Below are 17,750 nucleotides of genomic sequence, written 5' to 3'. Positions count from 1 at the left end.
ATTACTATTACTATATATAACTCTGATAAACGTTGTTATACTTTATGTTTTTTTAAACAAGTTATGTGTACATTTCGGTATACAAATAAGATTATAACCATCAATCACCTACTTAATCCGTTCAATAAAGAACTTAAATCCTCGGGTGAGTATTTCAAATGTTTTTGTCTATGTTTAAACCCATCTTTATATCTATTCCAAACTAATTTGTAAACAGGTTCAAGCATCCCCTTAATTTCGCCAACCAACCACTTCTTTAAACCAGGGTCACTTATTTTCAGCCTCTTAAACCCACTTAATAACTCATCGAGTTTTTCATTAAAAACACGCAAAACGTCCTTTGCATGCTCTTTATCTTTTTTAGTTTTACCCCCAGGAGTATCCTCTAAACTTGTACTCATCATAGCACCGCCACCAGCAGTTGTACACAATGACATTATGGATTGTGTTATTTTCTTCCATTGAATTAAGAAATATTCTAAATATCTTCTTTTCAGTTTCATAATTCTTGGTTGACGTTGCGGAATTACATTCAACATGGTGTTTAAATCGGCAGATCTAGCCAAAATCTGCTCCATTAAAGTAATATTAGTAACCAAGAAAAATCCAACAAGTGATTTAATTTCATCGGCACTTGGAACCCCATTTCCACCACCAATATGCTCTCCATCATTTCCGTCCAATGATGGCCTATGGAAATAATGATGAGTGTTTTGTTGTTGCGGTTGTGAAAGCAATTTCGCTGCGCGCATTTCTAACGAAACACATAAATCGTCCAAACAATCACCTATAAAACATGATAGTAGAACCTCGGGACTGGTTGTTGATAGCGTTGTATTATTAGATAATTCTTGTTTGTTGAGACTATGAAAAGCCTTATACCATTTGGTATCCTCGCCAGGTAGCCAGCTTTGTATTGTTATTGGATTGTTTTTTAACACTGTCAACTCCTCCTTTTGATAATCACTGAATCTGCGTAATTTACTCATTATATCCACAGTTGTTTCTGTAATTCCAAAATCGCTCGGTAATGAGTTTAGATTAGTTGCTTTTTTGTTAATATATATTATCATTTCATCTAACAAGTTAATTGATAATTGCTGGCATTTTTGCCTTATCAATACTAATTGGTCTTGCAACAAGGAAATATTTTTTAAAGCTTTTATAACTTTTGTAATACAATCATCCAATTCAAACGTGAAAAGACCCAAGTTGACCATGTTTCCGCTGACTTTTTTCATATTGGATTGACAAATTTTTGAAAAACTTGAAATAACAGGTGTCAATATTTTCACCAACGTTCCCTTTTCCAACTGTAAGTCAGTGACAAAATTTTCTTCTAATGGTATGACACCAGTTAAGGCCTCTGTATAGTTTAGAATCCCGCTAGTACCCTTTTCATAGGGTGCATTATCAGTTTTAGTTAGCTCTTTGGTAAACTCCTCTAGAAATGCCATACATTTTAAGATAAATTGGCTTCTTTGTTGAATGATCAAGTCTAGTATGCTATCGTATTTATTTTGTGCCTGGAAAAATTCTAGAATTTGTTTCATCTCTTGTAGATCTAAATCTTCATAATAAGGGAATGGCAATCTTTTATTAATATACAACTGTGGATCAAATGGTTGTATACTATTACACAATGAAATTAAATACTGGTGTAATCTTCGTTCCGAATTGGCTATTGTAGACTGTAAATTAGCAGCAACACCATGAAATTCTGCAGTTGACGATGAATTACTGGAATTGTTAGCAGAAGCAACGTCATCCATATTTTCCAATAGATCTTCAATTTTATAAATTGCTTTGATGAATTGAGACAACCCAACCTTTTCTATTGGTTGAGATAATACCAGATCGTGTTTGGATGCATCAGTGGCCACGTCTTTGATCGAAGATAAGGAGTCCAGACTTTGTTCAATATTCTTGGTTAAAATAGTCAATCGCTGATTGGTTAACAAAATAGGTGCAAATAGTTGGTGTGAAGTAGCTGCTGATTTTTGAATTGTGGTTAAAGAATTGGTTAACGAATTGGTTAATAATTGTGTCTTATTTAAGCCACGTTGAAGTACTAAAATATCAGCTTCATCAATATCAATCATATCAGTGGTCATTATTCTATTATTTTATGGGGTGTCAGATAACAACTTATTTTAATGGGTGGGAAAAAAGAGTAGAAGAAAAATCAATAAAAATTGAAAGGGATATTTTTTTTTTTTTTTTTCTTGTTGTTGTTTAACTAAGACCAACAGATAGAACACTCAATTAAAAATATAACAAAATGGTGAGTCGATTTTCCAGTTCTGGGCACCCTTTGTCCTTTATACTTAAAGTAAAAAAAAAAAAAAAAAAAAATACATATATATATATATACCGAACACTTATAAAGTACGAAAAATTAAATGCTAGTTATCGGATTTAGAAAAATAAAAAAAAAAAAAAAAAAAAAAGAGAAGTGGAAAAAAAAAATTTTCTATTGAAGAAATATTTTTCACATCTCTCTCTCTTTCTCTCCCTCCCTCTCTACATATATATATATATACTTAACATATTATTGACCCTCGTTGGTACCCTTTTGTTTCTAGTTAGGCTTTTAAACGAAGTTTTGTGAAACTAAATAAATCACCTAAATCTCACCATTCATTTTATACGCAGCATGGTGCATCAAATTGACCAGCTAGTACACGACCTTGATTTGGCTTCCAAATCTTCCAATAGTAAAGGAAGACCAATCCAAAGGAAATTTTTTATTAAAAATTCATCCGGCATGGAAATCCCTATTACTAGTTGGAAATTTAATGAATGGGATTATGAGAAACAGCACAAAATAAAATTATTGTCATTAGCAAGAGGCTTATTTACAATGAAATGTGAAGATGGACATTACAGAGTGGTTTGTAGAGGCTACGACAAGTTTTTTGCGGTAGATGAAACATCAATGACAAAATGGAGCAAAATTTGTGAAGACACTGTGGGTCCATATGAAGTTAGCTTAAAAGAAAATGGATGCATTTTATTGATAAGTGGTTTAAATGATGGTACTTTAGTAGTTTGTAGTAAACATTCAGTTGGTAATAGAGATGATTTAACCAGAAATCATGCCACATCCGGTGAAAAGTTTTTACGTGCTCAATTAGATAACGATGAAAACTTACTGAGAGAATTGGCTTTAACCCTGTATCATAATAATTACACAGCAGTTGCTGAATATTGCGACGACTCGTTTGAAGAACATATTTTGGAATATGATGGCAACAATGCTGGTTTATATTTACATGGATTAAACCATAATGTGGAAAACTTTGTAACAGAGTCACTCGACAAAGTAGATGAGTTTGCTGATAAATGGGGATTTAAAAAGGTTAGACATTTTAGTGAACCAGCTTTGTCCGGCTTACTTGAATTTTTTGAGAAATGTAAACTAACAGGATCGTTCGAAGGTAAAGAAATAGAAGGTTTTGTTATTAGATGTCATTATAAAGATACAAACTCTCCATTTTTATTCAAATATAAATTTGAAGAACCTTATTTAATGTATAGACAATGGCGAGAAGCTACCAAGGATTATATTAAAAGTGGGAATAAAGTTAGACCATTTAAATTTCCTAAACATAAATTTATCACAAACAAATATTTGGATTTTGTATGTCCGATTTTAGACAAAGATTGTGAATTGTGCGAGAGGTATCTACAAAATTTTGGTATTATAAAATTACGGAAACTTTTTTTGGAAAGTTATGGCATGAGCGGTATAGAGGTTTTAAATTTGGGGAAAGTTGAGGAATTAAATAAGCAGAATGCTATCGACAGAGGTCTCATTGATAAAAAGACAAAATTTTTGATTGTGCCCGTAAGCGTTATTGGTTCGGGCAAAACTTTGATTGCCAATATTTTAACGATCTTATTTTCTGATACTTGGGGCCATATTCAAAATGACGATATTCGAGGCAAAGACAAATCCAAATTGATTCAAAAATCTTTGGAATTGCTTCAAACCAAGAAATGTGTGATTGTTGATAGGAACAACCATCAATTTTTACACAGAAAACAGATTTTTGATTGGATTTCTGAGTTTAAGGAGGACTACTTGCCATATGATACGAATATTCAGGTAATCGCAGCCCCATTTATCGATCGTGATGTGATTAATGAAGTCGCCAAACAGAATGTGGAAAGGATCATTGAGCGTGGCGACAATCATCAAACAATTAAATTGTCGAAAGGTGGGGTAAAAAAAATTAGGGGTATTATGAATTCATTTGTTAAATCGTTCCAGCCTCTGAATACCTCTGTTTTACCAGATTGTCAATTTGATTATGTTATTAAGGGCATTAATGTATTGCAAACGAACCCTTCATTAGAAAATAGCAAAATTATAGTGGGAAAAATACATGAAAGGTATCCAATTTTAATTCCGAATATACCGACGGACGAAGAGTTTGACAAAGCATTTAAAACTTGTTTATCAGTGAGGAATAAACGAGCTGAACTGGGTCAGAATGAGGGAGTTCAAAATGACAAAGGAAAGGTTGGCAAAAAAAAGTTATCACCGGTATACTTTTCAGCCAATATTGAAGACACTGCTCAAGTCTGTACAGCGATATATCGTTTGTTACGGACAAGTAATTTAAATGATAATGACGTTATACACAAATTGTTTACTAACGGTAAGCTAAAAACACCTTTCCATGTTACTCTAAGTCATGTTTCTGGCTCAAAAAAGGGTTCCGATTTGGAGAAAAAGATATGGCTACACTATAATGAAGTTTACAAAGATGCAATTGTCCACGCTTCCTTATCAGGTAAAACTAAGCCAGTTATTCAAAGTCAAGATTATTTGTCAATTGAGTTGAAAAAACTGCTTTGGGATGATAAAATTGCCACTATTTTGGTAAATATAGTCAATGATAAGTGTGTTTCCCATGAGAATAGCGATGGCAATAATTTTCTTGAAAAAGGATTAAATTGCTGTAATAAATATCCACATATTACCGTTGGTATCCTTACGGAGGGTGTTGCCCCATATTATTCCAATACACTTGCCATGCAATATTACAGCAATACAAGCAAAACTGATATAGAATGTTTGGAATTCCCTGATCCTTTACCTACCATCAGGGCTAAAGTGGTTATCAATTTTTAAACTATAAAAGAATAAAAGTCTTACATACTAATATTTTATATAAGGAAAAAATATTATTACATACCAGCTACGTAAAGTAGATAATCTAAATATTGAAAAATTATAGACTGAAATCACCCTTGTTATTAACAAAAACAGCTATTGTTGCTATGGCTGCGTATAGTCTATTTTCAGCTTCGGCAAACACTATGGAATGATCTTTATCATAAAATATCTCATCAGTAACTTCTTCATGGTGTCTTGGTAAGCAATGCATAAATTTATAATTTGGTTTAGCTAAGTCAGCTAATTTTTTATTTATTTGGAAATCTTGAAATTGTTTTAACTTGGCTTCTTTTTGATACTCTTCCCCCATGGAAATGAAGGTATCGGTAACCAAAATATCAGCATCTTTAGAGGCTAGTTCAGAATCATGGGTTATTAGTACTTCACAATTATTTCTTTTGGCAACTTCCTTAGCAGCTTCCACTATATCAAGGTCCATTTCAATATTTAATGGGGTAGCAATAGCAACATCAATGCCACATTTCAAGGCTGCAATACACATATCATTGATGACATTGTTAGAGTCACCAATCCAAGCCATCTTTAGCTTATTTTTAGTATAATCCAGGTGTTCCTTAATTGTTAACATGTCACAAATAGCTTGTAAAGGGTGGTATTTATCACATAGGGAATTGATGATTGGAACTTTTGAATATTTGCACAATTCTTGAATTTCGGAGTGTTTGTTTACACGAGCAAAAATACAAGAAACCATTGAAGACACAACATTAATGGTATCGAAAAAACTTTCGTTCACGCCCAATTGAATGTCATCTCTGCCTAAAAACATTGGTTGGGCACCAAAAAAAGCGGCAGCCCCTTCGGATGAAATTCTGGTTCTAGTGGATCTTTTAGAGAAAATTAACGCAGCAGTTCTTCCCAATAACTTTTTGTTGTTTTCCTCAAAGACTTTTGGATCACCCGATTTAAATAATTTTTTGTAATATTCGGCCTTGGAAACTAAAATATTAAATTCCTCATCAGTCAAGTCCTTGATAGAAACTAAATGGCGGATTTGTTTAGAAGTAGTCATTTTTTTTTTTTTTTTTTTAGATGTATTTATTTTCTTTGCGTTATTATTGTTTTTTAATTAGATGATAATAAACTATTAGATCGCTGCTGTTAAACTACGAGTTACAACCTTTATATTATTATTTGGTTTATAAGTGAATGAAGTTGGTATTTATATTTGTATTTTATTAGTATATTTGAAAATAAAATAGAAGAAAAAAAACATAGGTAAGAATGAGATAAAAGAAACATTTCAATTATAGAATGATAAATATTTCTGTCTGTTTATATATGCGTTGTTCCCATTCCCTCCACTTTCTAATTCTATCGTTATCAAAATAACACACCAGTACATTGAGTAATTTTTCTTTTCATCCTTTAAATTTTTATGATAATAGAGTCATCGCCAATCAAATTTTTTATTTTTGCATGACGCACAAATCATATATAGGTTTTATCTATTTGTACACGGTTTTCTGCGCAATTTGTAAGCAACTGATACAAACTCGGTAATTTGTGTAGTATTTGCCGATTTCCCAATTTTTTTTTTTTTTTTTTTTTTACGCGATGCACAAAAAACAACATAATCTGCCGACTTTTTCTCATTGCATCCTCGGAAGAATTACCGATTCTATATTAGTTTGAGAAAACGATTCTAAGAAGCACAATATATAAATATATATATAAGTGTAGCCACTTCGAAAGAATAATTAAAAGAAGGGGATAAAAGGAAAAAAAAAAAAAAGAGTAAATAGTTCTGATATAAGAAATCAAATGTGAGATTTATTACCTATTTATTGAAAATTTTATACAAAAATGCATATGACATCTAATTTATATAGACCCACCGATATTTTCAATTAACGCCTTTGCTTTCTTTTGGCAATATTCCCGTTTCCAAAATTGTTTTGAACTCCTTCCTCAAAAGATCTAATTGTAATTTATTGTTGACTAATTTTTCATCCACACTTTTCAAATCTTTTTGAACTTGTTCTATCATGCCATCAATATTTGCTGTTAGTTCAGATTGTTCTAAAACAATATCACCTTTCAAAGCCATAAACTCGTTACCATCGTTCTCCTCATCACTGTTGCTCATCACCAACTCACCGTATATGTCGTGTAATTTTGATTTAATTTCGCGTTCTCTTTCTAAATCTTGTTGTAGCTGTTCATTTTCTGTTAGTGCTAGTCTCCCATCTGAATTTTCAATAAACACACTATCATATTCGTCGTTATCGTAACCTTCTTTTTTATTATTTCTTTTATCATTGTGGGTGGGTAATGAAATTGTTCCAAAATCCCCCCCTTTGTCCATTTCTGATAATTCCTCTCTATTATTTTGTTCAAATAATTTTACGTACTCTCTATCTTCCTTCATCAATATTTTTCTACTCTTATCCCTATCACCATAATCTCTATTTGATTCCTGTTGTTGTCTCTTTAACTTCCGTAATTTTATTATATCTACCTGTTGCTCAGTTAAAATAACTTCGTTTCTATTTCTGTTATTAATTTTATTGTGCACCATATTATTGTCTTCGTCTTCTAAATCCTCCAAATTCAGTATTACGGTCGGGCTTGTTGAGGCTTTAAACGCTTCAACATCATTATCATGCCGTAGCTCCTTAGTGAGATCGGTAGATGTTTGATATAAAGTTTTCAAATCTTCCAAGTCATAATCCTTGTCTTTATTGTTTTTGGTATTATTATGATTGGATGTGGAAAAAACATTGTTATTAGAATTGGATCCAAAGTCAGGATTGGAGATAGTATTTTTGCGAAGCCTTGACTTCAATTTCTTCTTTGATAAATGTAAATTATTAGTACTATACAAAGAATCACTATGTTTTTCACCTTTTAAAAAGGAAGTAATAGAATTTTTTGGTGGATTATTGTTTTTAGTAGTATTGGCGATTTCATCAAAATCTGAATTTTGCTTATTAACATTACCATCATCATCCGTCGCAAAGGATAATTTTATTTTTGTTCTTTTATTATGAATCGTATTACTAATATCAGTGGTACTGCTGGTGAATGGTCCTTCTGTAACCTCCTTTGAATTACTGACTATCGAAGGTTTTTTTATAATTTTCCGTTTCTTAAACATAGTTGCAATGAGAAGCACTTTTTTTTTGTTTTTTTTGTTTTTTTTCTTTTTTTTTTTTTTTTTTTTTTTAATTTACCTTTCAATTTGTTCCAATTTGTTGTTCTTTTAATATATATTGTAGTTTATTAGTTAAAGTTAATGTTCAGAGTTTAACAAAGTTCTAACTTATTTTTATTTATAGTAAATGCATTATTGATATAAAAAGTTACCCAGAAACCAATTTTTTTTTTTTTTTTTTAATTTGCTACGCGATTAAAATTAATTATAAACGTTTATTTACGTTTTGATTCAAGAAAAAAAAATTAATATTATTTAAGATAAAAGATTGTTACTACTAAAAATGTCTTTTTTCATGGCTCTACAACTTAGTACTAATGTGAATTGAAAAATTATAACTTTGTTGTAATATTTAGTACAATTACTGTCATACAAATTGTTAATTTTATCAGAAAAATGTGTAGAAATAGGTTCAAAAATAAGAATAAAAGATATTATTAAAGAGAAATTCGCACACATTTACATATATATATATATATATATATATATACTAATCATACCTACTCAATTAAGTTTTGTATGCTTAATGTAGGTTTTAAAGTCAATTCTTTGTTATTATTATTATTAGTAGTAGCAATAGGTCTAGTATTAGAATTATACGTGGTACCATTATTTTGAGTAGAATTATACGTGGTACCATTATTTTGGGTGGAATTATACGTGGCACCATTATTTTGAGTAGAATTATCATCAACTGTTTGTTCTAAAATATCATTATTGGCAGAATTACCCGTATTATTATTATTATTATTATTATTATTATTATTATCCATATTTGTGTCTAGTATAATGCTTTCCTTATTCATTTTTTCTCTTTCACCGTTTTTATTATCAATATCATCTTTATTTAGCCTACCTGAAGCAGCAACAGCTAACAAATCTATAAATGATCTAGGTGTAGTTGATTCATTGACAACATTCGAAGGTGGGGTTTGTACAGCGGTTGTAACATTCGTCGTTGGAAGAGTGCTACTGGCATTATTGTTAATATCGGTACGCATAGTAATTCCTATACTCTTGTGATTATTTTTATTTTTATTTTTATTTCTATTTTTAATGTTGTTTTTATCACTGGTTGTAGGAATTGATGTAATAGTGGGAAATAAGTTTGTAGTATTCTTTTTTTTTGATGGAAAAATATTACTGTTATGTCTACGATTGTAGTGTTCATTATTACTGTTATTATTAGCGTGCAATTTTCTTGGTGGAAAAATAATTTCTAAAGGGTTTTCATTACTGTCGTTATTAGTATCATCATCTTCTTCATCGTCTTCTATATATCCCTCGTCATCCTCATCTTGAATGAATGACATCATTCTATATGTTCTCTTGTTATTGTCGAACGTGCTATCAACAGGATTCGCATTATTAGTAGATGTCTTTGTTGTATTAATGATATCCGCCTGGTTACTTTTAAATTGACCGAAAACATTGAAATTTACGTTATTAAATACACTATTAGATAAAGTGTTAGGTCCTACGCCAGTCGTTGCATAGGGGCTTGATAAAAACTGCTTTATGCTCTCACTGGTTAGGTTTTCCTTTGGTTCCTGTTTATCCATACTAGTTTTTGCCGGGTCATTGGTGCTATTATCATCAGCAGTATGAAATATGTCAGGACTGGCGAGGTTACCTTCGTTGTTTTTGATAACATTCCCATTGGTGATATATTGCTGTAACAGCAAAAAATTGGAAAAACTTTTGATAGAACTATTCATGTGATTCATAGTGGTTATATCATGGGTATTCCTATTATTTCCTGCCGAAAAGCTATTTATTTCGTCCTTATTGGTCTGTTTTTTAAATTTTGTCTCCAAAATACGTTTGTTATCCCAAAACGTTTCCCAAACATTAAAAATAGTTTCATCATGACCATCACTAAAAGATTTCTCCCTTAAAATTTTTAAACAAAAGTCAACCAAAGCTATGTTGTTGATAGGTAAAAAATGTAATATCTGGAAATGTGGTGGTATTACCAAGATAGCTGAAGTAGATTCATTATTAACAGTAATATCAACACTGATGTCATCTCTTTTCAAAATAATATAATACAAAGATAAAATCTCATTGGCCAAATTATAAATAGATACATCAGCATCAATACCTTTTGAGTACAAGGTAACCAATAATTTAACAATTAAATAGTATAATGATATTTTGATTTCCATTATGTGGCTTGCATCTAACTTTGTGCACATAGTTTCCAATAATCTAATGTTTTTTGTTTTGGCTGTGGCATCGTGGTTAGTTTTTTCGGAGCTGTTGTTAATCATCCCGTGAGTATCATGTTCTTTGGTAGTATTGTGGACGTCATTGCTGTTCATATTGTTGTCTATAAGATGTTCTCCGATAGAATGATACAATTGATATTTCTCTAAAACATTTTTGAAGTTAAGCAATATACCAGTAACATTATGCAACGTTGTATTAGCGCCGGTGGGTTTACTGCCGTTTATTTCACCTAATTGTTTCAAGTCTAGTCCATCGAACCCATCCACAATAAAACGAGATAGCAACATATAGGATTTCATTGATTTAGGCAAAACTGCAGATATCTCAGTTAAATTCTTCATTTGGAATTCGTCCAATGTAAAATTGCATTTTGGTTTACCCATAGTTAAATTAAACCACGTGTCCAAAAATTGAAAACACCAATAGGTTACTACTTTAGTGGTTTTATAATCGCTGTTGGTATTGCTATTTGTAAACTTATCGGGCTCGATATACAATCCTTGAGTCAATATTTTACTGAAACATAAATTAATTAATTCATATTTATAGTTACTGGGGGGACTCAAAGACATGGAATAATAAGTCAGCAACAATAATAATTGAGTACTTTTGATGCTTTTGGTATCTTGCAAACACACAAGTTTGATTAATTCGAGCAAAATACGCTCGTTATTGCTATCATTGATGGAAATTAATTTAAATTTCCATTCATATATCAATAAAATACAGCATAAATTCAAAGTGTTTGTAGTGTTGTTAGCTGTATTATCGACGTCCAATAATGTAACCAATAGTGAATCTTTCCATTCTTTTTTAGGGTACAATATTGGTATTAAGGACATTTCTATATCCACAAAATCTTCGATTATCCTTGAAGCTATTTTTTTTAAAACACTGTCTGATACAAGAGTGGTTCCCCCATTGCTGTTCTTATTGTTCTTGTTATTAGGAGTGTTAACATCTGTAGGAGAGGTTCTTTGTTGTCCGGCCAGGCTTATTAAATTACAGAAGCTTTTGGGTATAAATAATGTTTTTTGTTCTTCCCCTACATTTTCTTGAGAAGCGACGATTAAGGACAAATTACTGTCATTAGCACATAGTATGTTGAAGTAATAATTTTGAAATAAAAATAAACTTTGATCCGGCATAGTTCCTACAGTATATACATTGTTGTTGGTATTTAGCATATTTAATGGGTCAGTACCAATGTAGTAATAATCGTCGATCAAATAGTTTTCATGGTTTAATATGGTGTCATTGATAAAGGGTATTTTGCCATCATTATTCATGTTGCCTTTGGTAGTGTTAAAACTGTTAGTTTTAATATTATTATTATTGTTGTTGTTGTTGTTGTTGTTGTTGTTGCTGTTGTCGTTGTTGTTACTATTGTTACTATCTAACAATTTTTGTAAATGTACAACCTGTTTTTCTAGCATCTCAGTATATCCTTTAGGAAACCCTCTTCTGCTTAATTTATCGCTTTTAACACATTTGAAGTCAATTTTAGCACAATTAGAACAAGTTGGAGTGATTCCATCACATTTTATCTTTTTCAATCTACATCTGTCGCATGCTTGAGATGATCTTACTTTATTTTTGAATAAAACCGGCTTATTCTTAATATCCTGTTTATCGCCATATTTTCTTTTTTTGAGTTTTCCTGCAGAAGTAATAGCAGTGGCTTTATCATTTACGCAATTACTGGACATTATTCTCTGCAATCAAAAAAAGTAGATTGTTTGAGATAAAGAATAGTTTGATTTTGTATATGGTTATTGTTATTATTATTTTCTCTTCCCAAATAAGACTTATGATTTATATGTTAATATATTTGTCCGTTTAGCGCTTAACCGCCCATCTATTTTTTTTTTTTTTTTTTTTTTTTTTTTTTTGTTACTAGTATATATATATATATATATATACAAGTCTATTCTACTTTATTTTTTTTTAAAGCAACAAAATAAGAAGGAAAAATAGGAAAAAAAAAGAAAATTAAAAAGATGACATTTTATTTTAATTTGTTTTATTCTTAATGATCATTTCTTATTCCATTTTATATACATTTTCTTTCTTCCAAGATACATTTTCTCCACCTTTCATCCGGCCGCTTTAAATTTATTGATTTATATACGCTTTTTTTTTTTTTTTTTTTTTTTTTCTTTCCCGGATAAATGGAACCAAACAAACAAATAAAAAACATGGAAATAAAACAAAGTACAATCATAGTCACAATAATATCCGAAATACACTCTGAAAACACCTCGGAATTGTACAAAAATGTACTAAATAGATCCTTTCTTTTTTTTTTCTTTTTCTTTTTTTTTTTTTTTTCCCTTCTTATTCTTCTTATTCTTTGTCCCAAATCAATTTGATAAGTAAATACAATTATTCTCAATGATGCGCATGCTCAAAACAATCATCAAATAAAAACCAAGAGAACCCATGAAATGTTAAATAGTAGCACCAACAACAAGGTCAAAAATCAAAAGCTGCATAATATTCCACCCCTACTGCATAATATACGAATATGTCCCACTGGTATTTCATCTGTTTCCACTACTAAAACATTAATGAAAATATTACACCACATGGGTGGTATCTATTCTCCAAACCTAACCGATGACGTAGATATATTATTAATATGTGATGATATTTTAACAAAAGATTGTTTCCAATCTGAAAAATATAACTTCATAGTGAATAAGAGATCGGATGACATTATACTTATGAACTATAATGTTTTAACTACCGTCGTATATACCAAATGGCTAGATAATGCATTTACTACCATGGTTAATACTAGTTCTAAATATGATATTAAATCATATTTGCAAACAAATTTTTCTATAAAACCATTGCAACTTTTTCATAAAAGTATATTTTTAGCCAGGATAAATCCAATTTCTGATAGTATTCTGATAAATGGCAACTCGATGGATCAAAAATTTTTTATCAAACTGTGTAGGTCCATGGGATATAAAAATAGTATTAACACTCAATGTTATATTCAGCATTCTTCCCCCGCGGAACATGTTATGTTAAGCAATGATATCAAAAGTAGTAGAGTCAAATGGGCCATTGATGATGGATTACTTATCATTCATCCCAAGTGGCTCTATGATTGTTTTATAAGGAATATGTTGATCAATCCCATGTATTATGACTTAAAAAAAAATTATGCTAGAAAGTGGGATGATATAGGCGCTATGCATGTTATAGAATGTTGGAATAATCTTGACCATCAAAAAACAGAGATGCTACTTGGTGCCATTATCAAAAATGATGATAATAATAATAATATATTACACAATGTACCATTAAAGAAGAAAAGTAAGCTGCCAAATGAAATTAATAGTACTAACACACATACTACTTGGGATAAAATATTCGAGAACGGGAACAATAAAAATACATCTCTGGGACTAGAAAAATATAAAACATTGAGTACCAAAAATAATGATCAGTTATCCCAGACACAAGATACTGAGCACAAGGTTTTTACTGCTTGTTTTTTCATATGCTATGCGTTTTCCTCAAGACATTTGAAAGTATTAACTGAAATAATTACCAAAAATGGAGGAGATATTATGCCATATGCTGATTTGAATACAATATCCACCAATAATAAGCACGTTTTTTTTTTAATTCCACATGATTTAGAACTTCAATCTATTCCAAATTCGATATTTTCAAAACTTTGTAAAGTTTCATCTAAATATCAAAAAATTACTGAATTTTATATTGAAAGGTGTTTGCATTATAAAAAACTAATACTTCCCACAGATCATTGGTCCAAACCATTTTTATACACTAAAAATTTTAAATGTAAAAATACTGCAAACAATAGTATAAAAATAAGTATTAGTGGTTTTCAAAATATTGAATTATTGCACATAACCAAGATTTTGAAATTATTAACTAAGTTAAATGTTGGTCTGGAATTTTCCGAAAACTTAAATAAAAGAACAAATGTACTAATTGTGAATTTAGCCGCATTAAGCTCTAAATCTATATCAAGAACTAATCCACTATGGTATAAAAACAAATATGCAGACTTATTTCAACTCGAAATGAATTTTAATATGGATACTATTAATAATAACGACATTTCTATAGTCACCAAAGAATCCCTAAGGAAAAAATTGGAGTTTATTAAATCAATTAACCCAATTCCCTCTGTCACACCGAGTATTTTATTTGAATTATTTGAATTAATTCATGAATGTGCTAGTGTTGGTAGTACAAATTTTATGAGTAAGCAAAGATTTAAGAAATTATATTTAAATGATCAAAGATGGTGTATTACTTATCCTACTAATAATAGGCTAGACAATGAGACCACTAATATCAATTTGGATAATAATTTGGTATGGTTTATTGAGGTAGGGGATGATAATAATAATGATAATGATACTGATAGTAATAGTAATAGTAATAATAATCCTAGTTTTAGTAACACCAGTATAAATAAGAGTTTGAAAAATAAACGAAAAGAAGTTTTAAACAAGTTTAATTCATCTAAAGATATTGAAAGACACCATAATATTAGTAAAAATAAAAACATCACCATTAATAATACTATAGATCACGAAAATATTAAAAGTAAAGCAAGAAAGTTGAGTAAACAATTGTCAGGTGATTTACTGGATAGTGAAAATTTGTCCAAAATCTCTGTTGCAAATTCTATTCAGGATACCTGTACTAATGGCAAGATAGTTCATGGTAGTAATGACAAAAATAGTCAGAAACAAAATGTGAACATGCCTTCGCCTGCTAAAAGATCTTCTAGTTGGATTAACTTTGTTAAAAATGAGTCGCCAGTTAAGAAAATTAGGCAAGATTTAAATAATTATTCATCAAATAATTTTAATAATAATAATGCTAATGATAATGATGATAATGACAACAATCGTAGTCTTAATAAAGTGGGCGGTAACACAAATAGGGAACTAGGGATAAAAGATGTTACTTCCATCCCTACCAATGATGTTTCTAAGGACAATAAGGAAACTACTGTCTGTGTAAATAATGGATACAATAATAAGAATATTGTACAAAATTATTTTGAAGGTGGAAAAGAGGACGATTATGATAAGAATAATATTAATAAAGATAGGAGTACTCAAATTACTTATGGCGTACCTGTTGTAGATGGCGGAAAATCGAAAAATATTAACACAGACAACTATACTAATGGTAGCGGAAGATTAACAAGAAATCAATTGAAAGCTAGTCTTCGTGGTAGTACCACCACAGGTGTGTAGATGAATCCTCTGTATTTGCTTTTATAGACTAAATAATAAATATATTGCAATAAAGATTCATACCTAATATTATTTGCTTTTTTTTTTGTTTTTTTTGTTTTTTTTTTTTATTTCTGTTTTAAAAACTAGGTTTAAAAATATCTTTTTTTTTCTTTTTCTTTTTTTTTTTTTAAGGAAAAATAACGATTAATATAAAAGCTATCTTACACAATTAAAACAATTTTCTTTTTTTTTTTTTTTTTTTTTTTTTTTTTTTTTTTAAACAGTTTATTCTACACATATTTATACACATCTACAAGCCAGCACACTTTCCTAAATGATACAAAAAAAAAAGCAATAAAAAGAAAAGAATGGCAACCCTAAAAGAACGTAAAGAATTATTTGTCACAGGCTTGAGTGGAGGTACAATTTCAGAAATCAATTATGTCACATCAATAGCATTAACCACATATCTATGTTCCCAATTAATACTTAATTCATCATCATATGGTAAAATCACAGTTCTCATTATTGACTTTTTACTGAATTGGGCTGCTGTTTTATTGTCTATCACTACATATTCAGATTCCCCCATCTTTTTAAATATATTGATATTATTGCCCACAATTGTATATAAATTATTGACTGCGAATAGTAACAACTCTGAAAAACCTCTTCCTAATCATAATAAGCACAAACAGAAAGATTTTAAATTGACCAAAAAAAGTTTTATCACCGGGTATCGTGGTACTATGCTAGTTTTAACTTCAATTGCGATATTAGCTGTTGATTTCCAAATATTCCCACGTAGATTTGCTAAAGTCGAGACTTGGGGTACATCATTGATGGACTTAGGTGTCGGTTCATTTGTTTTCAGTAACGGAGTGGTATCAGCACGTTCTTATTTTAAAAAACAAATTAAAGAAAAAAATTTAGAAAAAATTGGAAATGCAAATAAACCTAAACTTTTTAGCGAGGTGTTAGCGAGTCTGAAATCTGGCGCTGTTTTGTTATTACTGGGTTTATTGAGACTTTTCTTTGTGAAAAATCTAGAATATCAAGAACATGTTACTGAATATGGGGTCCATTGGAATTTTTTCATCACGTTATCCTTGTTGCCACCTTTTCTGGTTTTATTTGTTGATCCTATTCTTCAAGTAGCACCTATTCCCAGATTTTTTGTAGCACTTATAATTTCCTTATCCTTTGAACTTTTTCTAATTTTTGACGAGAGCTTTCTTAAATATTTGGTATTAAGTCCAAGATATGACTTTTTAAGTTCTAATAGAGAAGGATTAGCGTCATTTTTAGGTTATAGCTCTATATTTTTGTGGGGTCAAACTATTGGTGGGTTTTTATTAGGTAATAGACCAACTTTAAAAAACCTATACAAAATATCTATTGAAACACCAACAACTGCCAGAGATCAAAAAAGGTGGGATACGGTTACACCTTTAAAGGGACTAATTACATGGTTTGTTATATTATTAACACTTTCAAAATTAGTTTTTGAGGTTGATCCATATGATGTATCAAGAAGATTTGCTAATCTTCCTTACGTTTTGTGGGTTGTGACTTATAATATCGGGTTTTTGTTATGCTATTGTCTGATTGATTCTATAGTGTTAAAAAATGAAGATAATTACAAAGTTCCATTAACACTTGAAAGTATGAACTCTAATGGGCTAATTATGTTTTTAGTAGCCAACGTTAGTACCGGCTTATGTAATATGTGCATCAACACCTTAGATAAAACAACTATTCAAGCTTTGACCATATTGTTAATTTATTGTTTGTTTGTATGTTCTATTGGATTGTTATTATTTATCAATAGGATTTTTATAAAACTTTAGGAACTAGTTCCCAGTTGATGTATGAAATAAAATTTCCAATTTTTTTTTTTTTTTTT

At 30.2% G+C, this 17,750-nt stretch overlaps 7 protein-coding genes across 7 annotated transcripts; 3 read left to right on the top strand and 4 right to left on the bottom strand.

Moving 5' to 3' along the window:
• Positions 1 to 104: 104 nt before the first annotated feature.
• On the bottom strand, positions 105 to 2,114 carry EXO70 (GTP-Rho binding exocyst subunit EXO70; the record flags this gene model as incomplete). The annotated part of the gene is made up of 1 exon (XM_046078218.1): positions 105 to 2,114. The coding sequence occupies one exon, from the start codon at positions 2,112 to 2,114 to the stop codon at positions 105 to 107; it is 2,010 nt and encodes a 669-aa protein (XP_045934615.1).
• A 542-nt stretch (positions 2,115 to 2,656) lies between these two features.
• Positions 2,657 to 5,143, top strand: TRL1 (tRNA ligase; the record flags this gene model as incomplete). The annotated part of the gene is made up of 1 exon (XM_046078217.1): positions 2,657 to 5,143. One exon carries the CDS (start codon positions 2,657 to 2,659, stop codon positions 5,141 to 5,143), a length of 2,487 nt encoding a protein of 828 aa, XP_045934614.1.
• Positions 5,144 to 5,243: 100 nt separating this feature from the next.
• On the bottom strand, positions 5,244 to 6,221 carry ARG3 (ornithine carbamoyltransferase; the record flags this gene model as incomplete). The annotated part of the gene is made up of 1 exon (XM_046078216.1): positions 5,244 to 6,221. One exon carries the CDS (start codon positions 6,219 to 6,221, stop codon positions 5,244 to 5,246), a length of 978 nt encoding a protein of 325 aa, XP_045934613.1.
• Positions 6,222 to 7,055: 834 nt separating this feature from the next.
• On the bottom strand, positions 7,056 to 8,309 carry SCDLUD_003678 (uncharacterized protein; the record flags this gene model as incomplete). The annotated part of the gene is made up of 1 exon (XM_046076684.1): positions 7,056 to 8,309. One exon carries the CDS (start codon positions 8,307 to 8,309, stop codon positions 7,056 to 7,058), a length of 1,254 nt encoding a protein of 417 aa, XP_045934612.1.
• A 557-nt stretch (positions 8,310 to 8,866) lies between these two features.
• SIP4 (Sip4p) lies at positions 8,867 to 12,307 on the bottom strand (the record flags this gene model as incomplete). The annotated part of the gene is made up of 1 exon (XM_046078215.1): positions 8,867 to 12,307. The coding sequence occupies one exon, from the start codon at positions 12,305 to 12,307 to the stop codon at positions 8,867 to 8,869; it is 3,441 nt and encodes a 1,146-aa protein (XP_045934611.1).
• Positions 12,308 to 13,045: 738 nt separating this feature from the next.
• Positions 13,046 to 15,862, top strand: DPB11 (protein kinase activating protein DPB11; the record flags this gene model as incomplete). The annotated part of the gene is made up of 1 exon (XM_046078214.1): positions 13,046 to 15,862. The coding sequence occupies one exon, from the start codon at positions 13,046 to 13,048 to the stop codon at positions 15,860 to 15,862; it is 2,817 nt and encodes a 938-aa protein (XP_045934610.1).
• A 350-nt stretch (positions 15,863 to 16,212) lies between these two features.
• On the top strand, positions 16,213 to 17,694 carry GWT1 (glucosaminyl-phosphotidylinositol O-acyltransferase; the record flags this gene model as incomplete). The annotated part of the gene is made up of 1 exon (XM_046078213.1): positions 16,213 to 17,694. One exon carries the CDS (start codon positions 16,213 to 16,215, stop codon positions 17,692 to 17,694), a length of 1,482 nt encoding a protein of 493 aa, XP_045934609.1.
• Between the last annotated feature and the right edge of the window lie 56 nt (positions 17,695 to 17,750).

Source organism: Saccharomycodes ludwigii, chromosome IV (assembly GCF_020623625.1).
Source record: "Saccharomycodes ludwigii strain NBRC 1722 chromosome IV, whole genome shotgun sequence".
NCBI classification, from domain to species: domain Eukaryota; kingdom Fungi; phylum Ascomycota; class Saccharomycetes; order Saccharomycodales; family Saccharomycodaceae; genus Saccharomycodes; species Saccharomycodes ludwigii.
This window is presented reverse-complemented; position numbering and strand designations above follow the sequence as displayed.